General features: G+C 36.9%; 1 protein-coding gene across 2 annotated transcripts in view; it reads left to right on the top strand.

Annotated features, from left to right (window-relative positions):
• BNC2 (basonuclin 2) overlaps positions 1-16,850 on the top strand; it is a 233,752-nt gene that overhangs the window by 205,309 nt on the left and 11,593 nt on the right. For both annotated transcript variants that reach the window (XM_053465890.1, XM_053465891.1), the window contains exon 5: positions 8,699-10,662. In XM_053465890.1, coding sequence (XP_053321865.1) covers positions 8,699-10,662 — 1,964 coding nt within the window. The remainder of the gene's footprint in view (positions 1-8,698; positions 10,663-16,850) is intronic.

Below are 16,850 nucleotides of genomic sequence, written 5' to 3'. Positions count from 1 at the left end.
CTTTCTTGAAAGGGTTTGGGCATTATTGTGTACAAGGAATAATGTTTTTTAATACTAGATTTAGTTGTAAAAGCCATAAAATCAGAGTAGATGTGACAGCACCATTTAATGCCAGGTCTCACTGTACACAGCATTTTAAAAACCTACACTACACAAATATCCATTTTTTAAGCTTGTTTCTAAACGAAATAATACCAGGGTAAAAAAAGTACAGAAGAAACTGAATGGTTATGATTTATTAATTTCCGGTGGATTATATCTGCAAATGTTTGCTCTCTTTTTAATTTGTGCAGTATGGTCGGTCGTTGGAGCTTTTAATTAAGCATTTTGTACAATGCGGCCCTGAATGATGGGGGATTAAAATTAAAAATGTGCACAAAATAGGAAATGTGGGGAGAGGCAAAAGTGAGCTGTGGTGTAATGCTAATGGCTTTTTGCCTCTCCCTGGCATTTTGTCAATAATAGCTCTAATGACATTAAGTACAGAAACCATTAGTGTATTCTCTTCTGTACTATGCACCATAGCAACATTCTACACATAGAAAACTATTTTTATGTAATGACATACTGTATGTATATATATATATATATATATATATATATATATATATATATATATATATATACAGGTATATGTGTGTGTATTTATATATATATTTATATATATGTATATATAACTTGTTAGTAACAAAAAAACATATTGTATATATACTGTATGTATTTATGTGTATGTGTGTGTATATATATATGTGTGTATGTATATATATATATATATATTATATGTGTGTGTGTGTGTATATATATATATATATATATATATATATATATATATATATATATATAAAACATTTTACTTATTTACGTAGGTTCTTTTTTTTCCTCTTCATTAAAGAGCCAGTAAGTGTTTAAAATAAGTATGGCTCCTCTCCAACGCTATTTTTGTATCACATATGTGGTTGGCACTGAAAGTGTTAAACATCTTGATCAGTCCCACGTATACCTAATCAACAGCTCACCAAGTTCCATAAAAAGTTGTGGTAAATACCCCCTTAGTCATGCGTTTTACAACACCTCTTAAAATAAAATGTGTCTCTGGGCATTTAAATGTTCCCAGATATATATTGTATATAATAATAATAATTAATAATGATAATAATAATAATAAATAAAAACCATAATGATTTTAAACCAGCATGTTGGCACTATGCATTTTTGGTTAGAGACACACACAAGCAGTCTCTCCATATAGTATAATACTATAAATAAAGAGAGGGGGGTTGTAGTCTCTAGTGGAAGCCAGTTGTGTTACAGCAGACAGAAGACATTGTTGTATTGTGAAAGCGCTCACGGTCTCGCACCTCAGTGTAATCCCAAGGCGGTTAAGAGGCACTGGCATAGTCAGTACACAAAACGCGTGTAGCTGACATCAAGGGCTGTTGCACTTTCGGAGCTTTGTTGGTTCAGCAGAGCATGCAGCCTCAAGTGAATAGAAAGTGTCACTAGAATCTCCGTTTCAGGCAAAGCAGCTCCTGCTGAGGCTTTGGGGACCTCCTTCCATGGTACCGCTTACTGATGTAACCCGAGCGCGGAGAGGTGATCAGGGGCTTAGAATATTTTCTTTTCTTGCATTGTTGTTTTTTTTCCATCTTTTGAAACTACAGAAGAAAGAGGTTCAGAAACAATTGAATTGTACGGAAAACCAATTAAAACAGTGAGTCTCTCGATTGTAAGCTTGCGAGTAGTGTCCTCTTTACATGATATATTGGTTCATCGTAGTCTGTCATCTAAAGTTTTGTCATACCCCTTGAAAGTATGTACTGTAAGAAGCCTGTTCAATATATATATATATATATATATATATATATATATATATAATACTATATGGAAACTTTCTAAGATTAATACAAGCATACCGCACATTAACGTAGACAATGGGGTCAAGAGCGTGTATGTAAAGTGAAAATGTACGATATTGTTTCATGTATTAATGCATGGACTCCACTGCAATCGTCGTGTCATTTCCACCACAAAACACACTTGAAAGATGAACTCACGTGGTGGCGTGCTGCTGCCATGTGCCCGTTCTTGGGAAGCGAACATATGTAAACAGGGGAATGGTTGTGCAACTATATCCTTAAAGAGAATGTCTGTAAAGTAGGGAATGCCTCTACTGATTGTTCTGTATATGACACTGTTGTGGCCATGTTAGGCTGATGGGTGATGTCCATACCTGGGAACTTCCTGGGCTGGTCTACCAGTAGCGCTCCCTCTTTTGGAGAAGTAGCTTCATGAAGGGTGGGGCTAGCCCTATTGAGATAGGGCTAGTTGCATATAGTGCTGGTTTGAGTAGGAGGGGAAAGGGGGCATGACATGGGTATATGGCTGGCTAATACGCCGCTGTCCCGGCCCGGAGAAGGAGGTTCCCTGGGGATGATGATTTTACTTTAGGCAGTCTAGTTCTAGTCGTGGCCATTGGGTGGGACTTTACTAACACTATTTAAGTGACTTTGCGACTTATTGATATTGTAACTAAGTTATTTTATTGAATTCATGTATAAATGATTTTCAGCTGTTTATATACACATAATTATTCATATGCATCGTACCATTCCATTGGTTTCCATGTTAAGATCTCATCCCGGCTGCTCTATTAGTAACACTGCTGCCACGATCCCACCAGCACAAAGATCGTATTATATCACGATCGGTATCTGATGACACGTGCTAATTTTCTCAACCCTGCCGCTGCAATTTACAAGGCAGGGAAACAGACACACTTTGAGCTGTACAAGATTCATTTCCAGTGACACGCAGTGGCAGATACACAGAGCAGAACCCTGCCTATGAGCTAAAATGGACTGAGTGACTTATGCAGTAATTAGGGGATAATTGTCATTAACCTCGCAAACAGTAGTTTACCCATATTGTTTCAAAGGCTCCAGGATGCATAATGACAAGGTAATCTGTCAAAGCGCTAGGGGGAAATATTAATGAGATTTGTGCAGGCCTAGATAGAAAATATGCAGAAAGCGGCCACATTAAGCTAATTGGTGGATGAATATACACTTGTAAAAGTGCTTCTAATGGCACGTTTGCTGCTCTCCAAATGACTGCTGTTAATGTGGAGAAGTGGGCTGCTCGGAAAGTCAACACTGCTGGGACAAGAAGCGTATTAATATGTACAGACGTAGTTATTAGTACTGTACATTGTTCACTACATGTCTGCCGTATCAACGGTTTTCTATTTATCAAGCATTTGTAAAATAGCCCAAACAAGAATTAGAAAAAATATAGATTTTTTTTTCATTGTATTCAGGTGGAAACATTAGTCTGGACCCACCAAAGAAACAAATGCCATATAATATATCATATAATGATGATGTCATATTACCCATGTGCATGAGGTAATAACTGTACATTTATATATTCTGTACATTGTTTCATGCAGGGTTGTAATATTATCATGATTATAGTTATTGGTCTTTAGTATTTGTATAACACTGGCTTTACATGAGGTCTTCCTACTTCTGCCCACAGTCGGGATTTTGGTCCTTACATGTTTTGGGTGAGTCTAGCTATGTTCTGGTACCCTAAAATATAGAGAAATGTTATATTTAGAGAAGATGTGATATAATTTGGTGGAAAGGTAAAAGGACAAACAAATTCATTATCCAAAGGTGTAAAATCCAGAATAGAGGAACTTCCTATTTAATCCTTGTTCCTTCATCCACATTTTGACTTAATGCCTTCTGGTAATTTGTTAAGGAAATACTTAAGTTTAGCAATGGAATTCTAGAATAAAGAGAGGTATTCAGAGAGCAAGCGCTGTACTTTATTTCAGCTTCACTTAATTATCTGTATGGAACGCTACCATGTGTAGTTGCCATAAACTACTGCTTTTTTTTTTTAACAGGCATAATGGGCTCGTTTGTGAAGGTGTTGCAATAACATGATAGGCACAATGCCTAATATCCCACTTGAGACATAATCTTACGTACAAATTGAATTACCTGCCTTTATTTACACTTCTGTGAGGGACCTGATACTTAGAATGTGGCTGTTTTTTTTATTTTTTTTAATTTTTTTTAGAAAGCCTGAGAATATATGATATTTACACATTATAGCATGATTGTGAACATGATTTGCCTTTAGAACTCTTCTAATTGCACCATACAGCCTCAAGAACGATTTAGTACGTTATAACTTTCTTTTAAGTTCCTTACTTACTTTCAGAAGAAGCTGTAGCACCAGAGCTGCAGTTAATCCCCCCCCCTACAGATTAACAGTTTAGCCAATCAATGGCAGGAATGTTTTCTCTGCATGCGCACAGGGGGTCTCGTTAAAGCCAGATGTAACACTTGAACTTGGTAGAGCTGACTGGTGGTAAGCATGGTACTCATGCCCACATGTAAGCGAGAGATGCGTTTGGCTGATATGCGGGGCACACTTTACAGAAGGAACTGCATAGAAAGCGCATAAAAGGAGCAGCACAATAATTCAGTGCTTAGGAGCTTTAGACATCTGGATCCACAATTTGAAATAAATACCAAAAAGGTCCTGGCAGTGGTCCAAAGTCTTCAAATAATGGCAAACCAGACATTGTCATTAAGTTTATCCGGAGTCCTGGGGTGTACACTTTAGTTCCTTGTCCATTTTCAAGGTAAAAATAGTAAATTGTGGGGTTATAAAAGCTTATTTATTGATTTTATTATCTTCGTACTTATACAACCCTTATATTACACATAACCTAAAGCAGTTTAGCTCATAGCCCTTCAGGTAGGTGCGGAAGTGTAACAGAATGGACCACATCGTAGCATTTAGCACTATGGAATCGGCTGGTGTTATATGGATAAATTGCAATAATGATCATAGCATTTAGCTTACATATTGAGTGGAAAAAATGAAAAGAGAACAATGAATACTGATTGACACAACAGTTTTGATAAGGAGATCATTTGTGGCCATCGTATTTATTAATAATTCTGATCTTTGAAGTGCTAGAGAAATGGGGAACATTTTTGAAGAAGTATATTTTTTCTCGATGGTTTCAGTGACTGCATCTTTCGAATCTCCTTCATCTCTTTTTGCCCATATAAGTATTTCTGTGAACCTCGTGTTTGTCTCCCGGTGCAACATATTAAACTGACAGCTTGCATCTTCAAAGCTAATCATCTTGCACTCATCCCTTGCTTCAGACGTGACTCAGATGTCAGGACAAAATAGGGCCTTATGTCTGGGTCACATCCTGACACATCTTATCCTTGCCTACAGGTCAGCTAAAATCACACCATCGGTTCATGGGAGGAGAAACTAAAACAGCGCATGGTCTTCATAACAAATTCTTTCCGTGCTGTGGCAGATTATAGGTCCATCTTAGGGGTCATCTCACAGATGTTTTTACGTTTTGGTAATAGGCAGTAGGTCAAAGTATCATTAGAAATATCATTGAAAATGTACTCTGTTACCACATGTTTCATGGTGAGGAGACCATAAATATATTACATTTATTAAGAAAAGACTATAACTGTACCTATGAGTAATTGCTTGGAAATTAGTTGATGACCCCGTAACTTTTTAAAACAGACCATTTGTGTTTAAACTGACAATTTGTTTGTGCTTAGAGTGAATAACATGACCGAAATATTGTTCCTTTTCAAATGTTAAAGTAAAGGCTAACAAAACAATTAACTAATTTTGTTCCAGTAAATTTCCCTTGTCTGCAGAACTGGAGGCCGCCATTGTTTTCAGTCATGTGATGTTTTGGGTGCATTTCCTGCTTAAACACCGCACTGAGCTGATTCTTTATGGTAATGCTAATAAAGAAGTCTGTTCTTCCATAGACTTTTATTACTACGAGGGTCCAGCTGAGTGAGCCATTCTGTTGTTTACAAATGGCTAATATGCAGCTATATGAAAACTATGGGGATGGGAAAACAGGCACAATACGTTTGAAAACTCATTAATCTGATACTAGTTCCGCTTTAAGAATTATCCTTGAATCTTATCCAACCAGCAGCCCTGCAAAACATTAGATTCCAGAAGATTCAGTGAGCAAAAACCCAGCTATACAGATATGTTTTAGTAATAGTGCATATATATATATATATATATATATATAATATATATAATATATATAAATTACCAGCCGATCCAACACTGCTTTAACGTAAACTATGCTGTTCTAATGTGTGGCAATTGTGCTGCTTTCATCTTGCTGCTTCCTACGTACCAAACAGTGACTGAGAAATCGATACCGTGCGTACGCCTGAGTCCCATTCCATCTCAGTGTAAATGAACGTATCATTTCTGAATCCATTTTAGAGTCCCTGATTCCTGCTGTAGTTATAGTATTATTACGGATTAATTGAGTTTTGGCATTTTCTAGCTGGGTGCTACCAAAGTGCCTTTTGGAAATATCAGGCTATCATACTGAAAAATAATTCTACCATAACATGTAATTTCATAATTGGTTCTGCAGTGTGCTGCAAGTGAGGCATCTTACTTTTTTTTATGAAAATAATTGTTTTCCATGTTATTTGAATAATTAGGTCTAAACTGCCCTAAACTAAATCCATGTATCACCCTTCTTGCATGCTGGTGGCTTTGCTATCGTGGAGCAGGAGTAAGTAACACATGCCATTTGTCCATTAAGCTTTGCAGATATCAAATAACTTTTCTAATACACTTCTGTCAATACATGCTGGATTTAGCTTGCCTGACATTAGACTGCAGAATTTTTAAGTCCTACCTCGAGGCAACTCTCATACTTACCAGCAAAAATGAAAGTGTGAAATGCTTTTTAATGTATATTTAACAGCAGACGCTCTGGTTAAGTAGAGTCTCTGCGGAATATTCCCTTTTCTACTTGAAGAAAATGTTAAGACATGTATGCACATTTATCCTCTGAAAATGGAATCCATCAGAAGTTTATAACGTTTGCGACTGGGACTGTATCTACTACAGATGTGATGGGGGACACACTCAAACCTTACCACCTTTAGTGGCAGGGCACTAAAAATAAGCATATTTGTTCCTAATTATAGATTTTAAACTTTTTTAATGTAATATTGTGCTGCTGCCTTAGGCATGCTAAATATTTACTCTGTTTTTAGTTTTTATTTGCAGTGGGGCTTGCACACAAATAAAGTTGTTGTAGATAATATATATCAATATATTATTAATGTGAGTGCATTTTCAAGACTGCAGTCTTAGTTCTTAGTTTTACCAACAGAAGTATTGCTTTATTCCAGTAGGGACAATTGTCTCCACATATCCTTTCCACTAACCATGTGCGACACTTGCAATGATTTAGGTAGATTACACAGTATGTTGAAATGTTTGAAGGTTTTATGAACTCAAAATGTCAGCCTTGGTTACTGGTAAACACGGATTATATTACAGTTCTGTGTCTCACGTCACGATGTTACTGTTTCTACATCGGTAAAAAAATGGGCAAAGTAGATGGGCCAAGTGGCCTTTGTCTGTTGTATAATTCCATGCTGTTTCTCTGTAGATTCTTTAGTAGAAGGCAAAACCTTTTATTGGGTCAACAAAAAGATGACATAAGAAGCGAGGTCTCTTCTGCAGATGAAATTTGTTGCTTGAGTGAGACTGACCCCTGGGATTTTCGTATTTCTTCCAAAATACCTCTGAATGTTTTAGATTACTTCGAGCTTGGAGGGACTGAGAGTCTTTGTACGTTTTAAGTGCTCCCTCTGAGAAAAGCCTTGTAGGGAGCTGCCTGTTTGCAAGCTTCTTCTTAGTTATTTGCAAATTGATTCATCTCTGTAAGTTTAAGAGGCTAACTATTGATCAGGGTGATGTCATTGAGGTTGGTGTCTCCTCATTTTACCTGCAGACAATATTTTTTTTCTTTCATCATTTCATGCGTAAATGTTAACCATTTCAATGTATTTTCCAAGTGGCAGCAGTCATCAGATGTTAATCTGTGTATTTATTAAACTGTGCATTTCTTAATAAAATATTTGAAAGAAATCATGCATTCTGTGCAAAAGAAATCACCGAGGAATAACCATTTGGAATCACATATCTAAAAAAAAGAATTATTTTAACCCATGGATACCCAACAGGCCGCCTTGCAGTTGTCGAGGATCTACAACTCCCATGATCCTCAAAGAAGTCCCATCTACAAAGAAAATTGTTTGTTTGACATCTTTATTTCTGTCTATGTTTAGAATACCAAATTACAGTGGTACAGTTTTTCCAATACAGTTATCTGGTGTTTGAACAGTTAAAAATCAATACTGAATAAGCATTGCTAGAAGGCATTATTTTTTTTATGTAATTATTTTTTAAAAATGTAAGTTTTTCCCTTTTTAGTACTACAAGGTAGGGGTGCACAGTATGAGTTATCACATCTCACATTAATGAATGCTAAACGGTTCCACAGTTAATAGATTGCATAGCCTAAATTGCAGTGTTCTATGTAGTCGGGTTCACAAAACCCGAGAAGTCTACTGTTTGTTTTCCTTGACATTTGTTAATTCAATTTATTTTGCTAACTGTGACTGTAATTGACATATTTGCATGGCAGAAAGCATTTCCCTTGTGAATATACACCTGTACAAAATGGTAAATCGTTCACTTGACTGATGCAATGGTAATTCTGATACCCATACACAAAAAACTAAGATTTCTGTGTTCTTATCTTTTGTTGTCTCTTTGACCTGATCTTTAGGATGCTGCTGGCAAAGTCCTGGACCGCTGGGCAATTATGTCCCGGGAAGAAGAAATTATCACACTTCAGCAGTTCCTGAGGTTTGGAGAAACCAAGTCCATTGTTGAGCTGATGGCCATTCAAGAGAAAGAAGGTCAAGCTGTAGCTGTTCCCTCCTCAAAGGCTGACTCAGACATAAGGACTTTTATTGAAAGCAACAACCGCACCAGGAGCCCAAGTGTCCTCTCACACTTGGAGAACAGCAACCCTTCCAGCATTCACCACTTTGAGAACATGCCCAACAGCCTTGCATTTCTGCTTCCATTCCAGTATATCAACCCAGTTGCTGCTCCTATGCTTGGATTACCTCCTAATGGCCTCATGTTAGAGCACCCAGGACTTAGGTTGCATGAGTCTAGCAACTCAAATCAAAATGAATGTGAAGAGACAAGCGAGTCTGAGGTCTCCCCAATGCCTTATAACAGAAGTGAGCAAACATCCAGTAGAAATGCCTTGAGTAGCATCACCAATGTAGAGCCAAAAATAGAACCAAGCAATGCCTCACCCTCACAAACATCTGTATCTGTTAATGAACTAAGCAAATCTGATCATGCCAAAAGTTCATTCAAGATTCACAGGATGAGGAGGATGGGGACATCTTCTCGGAAAGGCAGGGTATTTTGTAATGCATGTGGCAAAACATTTTATGACAAAGGAACTCTAAAAATCCACTACAATGCAGTCCATCTTAAAATAAAACATAGGTGTACCATTGAAGGTTGCAACATGGTTTTCAGCTCACTTAGAAGTCGTAATCGTCACAGTGCCAATCCTAATCCAAGGCTTCACATGCCGATGTTAAGGAACAATAGAGACAAAGATTTAATTCGTGCTACTTCAGGAGCAGCTACACCTGTGATAGCAAGTACAAAATCAAACCTAACATTGACTAGTCCTGGTCGGCCTCCCATGGGGTTTTCAACCCCACCTCTGGACCCTATCCTGCAAAACACACTTTCAAGTCAATTAGTGTTTCCTGCTTTAAAGACTGTGCAGCCTGTTCCTCCTTTTTATAGAAGTTTATTAAATTCAGGAGATATGGTGAGCCCTCCAACCTCCCTACCTACTAGTCCATTATTGCCAGCACCTCTAGGTGTAGATCAACCGCTACCACCTCCACCTTCAGAGGTGCCAGCATCTATGACAGCCTTATCACAGGACCCTAATACAGACCTTGCTCCTAAAAAGAAACCAAGAAAGTCAAGCATGCCTGTTAAGATTGAAAAGGAAGTAATAGATACAGCCGATGAGTTTGACGAAGAAGATGAAAATATCGAGCAGGGCCATTCCACAAATGACATTGGCCAAGACAGCCACTCCCAAGATGAAATGAGCCCTGGATTGTCCGTGAATAGCTTCTCTAAAATAAGCAGCAGCAGGTGCATTGTGAGAGCGGACACCAGGGCAAACAGTATAACCTCTGATGACCAAGAGCATGAGAGAGATTTTGAAAATGAGTCAGAATCCTCTGAGCCAAAGTTTTGTGATGAACCCATGGAAGATGACCGCCTCGACCTTCATAAGGATAGCGGTGTAAGGTCAATGACAGACAATGATAAGTCGTATGAAAATCACATTGATTGTCATCAACAGGCTCTCATTAAGGTGAAGGAAGAGTTTACAGACCCAACATACGATATGTTTTACATGAGCCACTACGGACTATACAATGGGGGCAGTGCCAGCATGGCTGCCCTTCATGAAAGTTTAGCATCCTCCTTGAGCTATGGAAGTCCTCAAAAATTTTCACCAGATGGTGACCTATGCTCAAGCCCAGATCCTAAAATTTGCTATGTGTGTAAAAAGAGCTTCAAAAGTTCATACAGTGTAAAACTGCACTACAGAAACGTCCATTTAAAAGAGATGCACGTCTGCACGGTAGCGGGTTGCAATGCTGCTTTCCCTTCACGACGGAGTAGAGACAGGTTAGTAAATATATTTCCAATGTTCAGATTGATTTATCACCTAAAATTTGGTACATACTACAACATGCATGCATCTCTCTCACAAAACAGAAAAGGATCAATTCACTTCTTACACTTCTGCTATGTCACTTTAATCTTTTAACACATAAAGAATCTTCAACTTGATAATTTTAGCATACCCCCTTCCAGAATACTGAGAATTGGCCAAGTGTCACCTCACTCATTACTATAACAAATGTCACCCTAAAGCCTCTAGAAAACAGTTGTATCCGAGTAGCCATATCAGAAAGTCCAAGCAGTTCGGGTTCAATGAGCCTTTCCCTTATGTTAAGTCACTAGAAGAGTACTTTATTGGGAGTTTGTAAAACTATCTATGGACAGATGTGCTAGTTTAGTTGAGTGACCTTGTCCATAGGAAAACACTTGCAATTAGTCAGGCTCTTGCTTCTGTGATTTATCATGAATTACCAGAACAGAATAGCTTTGTCCAGGTAAGCTTTAATAAGCAGTGTGGCATCTTAGAAATAATCAGAAAAAGAGGTAGTAGTATACCTGAAAAAAACGGTGCATGGTATAGGTCATGTATGTCAATTGATTAACTAGTTCTGACCTGGTGCAATAGCATTTTACTTAATAGAAAAAATGTACAGATTGAAAATGGGAAGTTAATGACATCCATGTAGCTATTAATTGCCTTTTAAGAAAAGTGTATAGAGGCATAGATTTTTTTTTCTTCATTTGCATTGCTGCTTTTTTTTTAATTAAAAGGAGAAATTGCCCATTCCAGTTCTCGAATCATAATCAATAAACAGACCCTGAACTAAAACAAAACCAGCTTATGTGGTAAAGTTACTTAGTATGTGTTGGATAGCTTTGTCTTGAAATTCCATATGTAGGAGACTTTAAAGAAATGGATCTGCACACCAAATGGCAATGATGCCAAACACACATACACTATCATTCAAAAGCTTGGGGTCACTTAGAAATGTCCTTGTTTTTGACAGAAAAGGCATTTTTTGTCCATTAAAATGACATCAAATGGAACGGTGTTGACTATATATATATATATATATAAATGTATGTATAATTAGGAAAAATTATTTTGGGCCCACATGAGAGAAATACAGAAGTTACTTTAATAAAACCTTTTTATATAATACTCATGATCTATGGATGATCACTTGGAATTTTGTGAAGGACTTGATCAAGGCAGACATTCTCACATGGTTCAAGCTTATGTACCAAACTGTTAAGTATGTTTAATCATAGAAGAACACCTTTGAAAGTAAAGCAACATATTATTTATCTTTAAGGAGTCTTATAAATAATTATGAAGCTATTACCACTGCCAGTTGAGAAGCTGCCATGAGATTGTTAGCACAACAAATCCAGGATGAGACAGTAAACACCTTGATTGCTAAAGCACCCAAAGTTGCATTCACCTTCGAAAGACCACCTGGGGTTTCTGTTTTCCTACACTTCCTCTTGTATCTGAACTCATCACCTTTGTTCTTCCAGACTACCTGACTCTCTGTATACAGAAGGTGTGTGGGAATAAATTAGCGTTCCATATCTCAGATAAACCACTGCATACATTAACAGCCCAAGTGAAGTTGTGAAAAGCCTGTTACCTGACTCTTGTTAGCACCTGTTTTCCATTCTTGCCCTCTCTTGTTTTGGAACAGGTTCAGCTAACTTTTCTGTGGCTCTCAACTATCATTGTTTATGATGGCTTATATTAGACACTCACCTCCACAGAACCATAAAGACTTAAAGAAGGCATTTGCATTGTCCCAGAAATCAATTAGATTACATAGGCAGCTCTAGAACGGCCATTGGACAAAGTGGGGAAATGCCCTGTGGCCAATGCCTAATGGTGCCTCCCATGTACCTTTACTGCCACGTGTGGCACATTCTGCCATTTAGCGTGTGTCAGCCGGCTCGATCACGTGGCCGCACGCTTCAAAAGTGTAATTGTAGTGTCACAGCTGATCTTAACCTCCAGTCCTTTCGATGCTTTGCGTAAAAAAGTATATGTGCTATATGAACAATGTAATAAACAAATAGCTTTGTATTTGATATCGAATTAATTATTTTGCATTAAGGAATTCCAGCTAGAACAGATTCAACCTTGATATCGATATTATACATAACTAACCACGCAAAGATACAAAAGAAGCTATTGGCAGGCATAAAATGCGTACCACCACTGCTTATGTTTTTTTTTAACACATTATTGTCCCGATTTATTAAAATGTGGGATTTATAAAGTCAAATCTCCATTAAAGATGTTCATTAAGTTTTAAATTAACTGTGGCATCTGATAGATAATATTATTTTTATTTTTCTGACAAAATCTAAGTAAATGGTCTGTCAGCCTGGAACCTAATAACCAATAGATGACGAAGAAACAGAAGATGGAAAACATTCTTTTTTACTAGTGTACATATTTTGTATATATTTGGTTGGCAGAAGCATTCTTTTTCCCTTTCTGTTAGCTTGCACCCACATCCCTCCCTTTCTTATAAATAAAGATGGGGCATGTTTTTTAAAATCTGTTTTCGTTACCCCAAAATTCCCTAGAAAGTAGAAAAAGACCAGATAAAAGTAGTGGAGTCGATTGAATAACAACACTTGTTCAGTTTCTTTTCCTTTTTTTTTTCTATGATATTATTTCATCCAGCAGTCTGTCTTTTTTACTGTCCGCACTTGACATTAGCACTCGAAGCTATATTAGCATCCATTTCACCAGTTCCGTAATGGTATTAAAAAAACACTTAACTTCAGCGGTGAACGGTTGTATGACAGGGCCATAAAAATCCACATTAAAATAAAATGTATGTATTTGTCCTGGCAAATAATTCTTCTTATTTTCTCCTTTTTTTAGCTACTAAAATAAGATGAGTGATTAGGCATAAAATGAATGAATAGAAAGTAGTGTTCGACATCCTAAATATGTTTCTACTCATACAAACATTTAAGTAGTCTCTTTCAGAAGATATTTCCATTTTTGTAATTAACAGATATAGTTTTCTTGGCCATTAAATCCTGACGTAGAATATATGGGCTTTTTAAAACCAAAATATAACCTGTGTTTTTACATTCAGAAATCAATAACTTTACTTTCACCATGCTAATATACAATACCTTTAGTAGTTAACACATTATATATATAAATCCTGCTGCCCCTCTTTCCTCCCTTGATGTCTCTGTTTTCTAGGAGATCTCTGTGTTCTACGGCCCTAACATTACCATAATATGTGTGTGTGGACTACAGAAAAGATGCCTTTAATAATAAATAATACAATAAAATACATTATTCTAAATTTATTTTTAAAAAAATATTGTTTAAATAGGTATTTGCATGTCACCAAGACACATAAAAAAAATCTCACTTCCTGTTTGGAGTAATGGTCTTCCCACCACAATGGAGACCTTTATCAAACCCATGTGTAATTCAGTAAAAGAATAAATTCACATTACTAACCCCAATATATTAGCTGGGATAGACTACTACGGCATTGCTGCCAAAGGCACCAAGATGAACCCTTATCGTTAAGCGTAAAGGACGTATTTTTTTATGTTTATTACCCTTTTCGAAGCAATTTTACTTTCATGCTATGTAAGGATGAAAGTAAGGGTTAACGGCACTAACTTCCACAGACACAGGGGAGGCTGATATGCACTTGTATTTTTTTTTTTTTGTATCTTTGGCTCTGGCGGTGTGCAGCCTCCACACAAGAGATGCCTGTGCCTGGTTCTAAATTTTGATTAAGCACAACGTCATTAATCAAAAGAAAGACACTGAGCAGTTGGCAGGGTCCAGAGCTGCAATGTTTAAGACATAAAACATTACCAAGTAATTAGAGAGCATTCCTTTCGGAAGAACAGTGCCTTCAATAAAGAGGTAAATGATAGCATGTTTATTGTGGACGTAGGCAGTCAGTGCAATATGATAAACTGCAGGAGATGCACGTATCAGTAATCATACACATTATTAGTGTCATTAATCAAAACCCCCCCAAAAAAATATGATAGCGCTATATATCCTTCCCCATTGTTGCCACCCCTCCTCCGCAACCTTTTGACCATCGTATGTCCTCAAGAAGACCACTGCAGTCCAGCATCCCCATGTGTTGCAATTTCCTTATTGAAATTTGTATTTTAATTATATTTTAAGATGTAAGAATCACCCCTACATGGTGAAGCACTAGTAATGTACTGTCCCTAAGAGCCCATGCCCATTAATCCAGTAAGAGGCCTTAATTGAAAAATGCCTTTGTGTTGGTCTGGTGGAAGTAGGCCCTTGTAGTGTGATGTATAAGTAGTGAGAAGGGAGCTAATAGTTCGCTGTGATATCCATTCCGTAGGCAAGGAGGAGAACACATGCTTTTTGTTGTTCTCCAGTGCATTGGTAAATAGTTCATAAATATTAAAAGCCGGTAATAACAAATATGATTAAAATTTAAAGCAATAAAAGCATTGAGGATTAACTTGCTGAATGCCGCAACGTTTCAGAGACGTCCTAGTAGGCTGGAAGGATGTATGAAAAGCAAACACTACACTACTTTTGTATCATATAATTATCTTAAATTAGGTATAAGTCACTACTGCTTATCAGAGTCATCATTTACATGAATCCTAGTCTACTCTATAGTATTTCTAAGAAGAAGTCGTGTTCTGTAAATTCCCTTTTTTTCCTTGACATTGGAATGACGATCATTGCCGTTGGGGATAAGTAAGTAGTTAGTAGGCTAAGATAAGCCATATGTCTTTGTGAGATTGTGGTAGCATTCCCATTGCTATATGCTTTTATTTAGTGGTTAATTTTACAATACCGTCCACGATGTAATTCATATATTAAAATGAAGTAGCTAGATAAATGATTCAGGTACAAAATTTGAAAAGCAGTCTTATCACTATGGCCACCAGAATCACATTTTAAACATATTACCCTACAGTTTTCCTTCTGTCTCTCCCATAACTCTCAAATAAAGGCGGGCAAAGGAAATGAAAAGGTCTACTTTATTTAAAAAACATACCAAAAAAACTATCTTCTTGGCAGAATGTTCCCTCTCTTTATGGAGACATGTTTCCCATATTATGATGTCATGTAATCAGCATTTGCCCAGACTTTACAGTTTATTTTTAACATGCATCCCACAATATTTCCTGGAAATTAAAGAAACATTTTTGTATGAAAGTGGAACAAGCTCAGTCTCAAGATAATTACCACTGAAACATGAACTAATACTATAAGTTTAAATATGAATACCCGAACCATGCAAAAAAAGGTTTTGTTATGAATCTTTAGCTAAGGTAGACATTACTTTGTCTTTACACTCAAGCAAACAAAACACACAGACCTGTATATGACCCACAATACAACTGATATTTATGTAAAGGTAGTCACATTGGTGGGGCAAATGGATCCAGTGTAGTAGTTTAACTCAATATATAACAAAAAATGTTCGGCTCAGGTAGGGGATCTGAGTCATCGATGAGGAGAAATGAAATGAATAGGGAAGGAAATGAAGTCAAATGGAAGGGTAGAGAGAGATAAAGGAGAAAAGATAGCTATTCTATACCCTGATTGGCCTGATCAATATGCTGTGCTGTTCAGTGGGAGGTTGTATGTATAAGTATAATATTTACTGTGTGGTACATTGTGAGGCTACATAGTTCTACTGTATGCAGTGTGACAGCCTTCAATACAAGAGACTTAGTATTGACTGTGTTACATCATTAGGCAGTTTAGGTTAGATGGAATGGTAGGTGGTCACATGAGAGCAAAATAAATAAAGGTAGCGCCAAATGCCAATTTTTCCATACTTTTACAGTCCTGATAGCTTCAGATTTGCTTGATCAAGGCATTATTGTTACAATCAATGAACTGTTCAAATATTCTTCACTTTTTAAAACACACTAACATTCAGTGTTACATCATCCATATTAAATTATTGATAATGAAGGTCCACCTAGTTTTAAAGACATAGACCCATCCAGCTAATCTTGAACATAATATACTTCCTTTTAATAAAAAAGCTCTTTAAGTTACAGTTGAACAAATTAAATAACTAAATTGAAGCATTAGAAGGTTACTAACCTATTTTTAAGAGTGTGTTCATTGGTTTCTCTCTCCCCTGTACTTTCCCATTAAAATTCTCCTTGTGTGGAAATGATATCTT

Source organism: Spea bombifrons, chromosome 1 (assembly GCF_027358695.1).
Source record: "Spea bombifrons isolate aSpeBom1 chromosome 1, aSpeBom1.2.pri, whole genome shotgun sequence".
Classification (NCBI taxonomy): Eukaryota; Metazoa; Chordata; class Amphibia; order Anura; family Pelobatidae; genus Spea; species Spea bombifrons.
The sequence above is the reverse complement of the archived record's forward strand: the minus strand, read 5'-3'. Positions and strand labels throughout refer to the sequence as shown.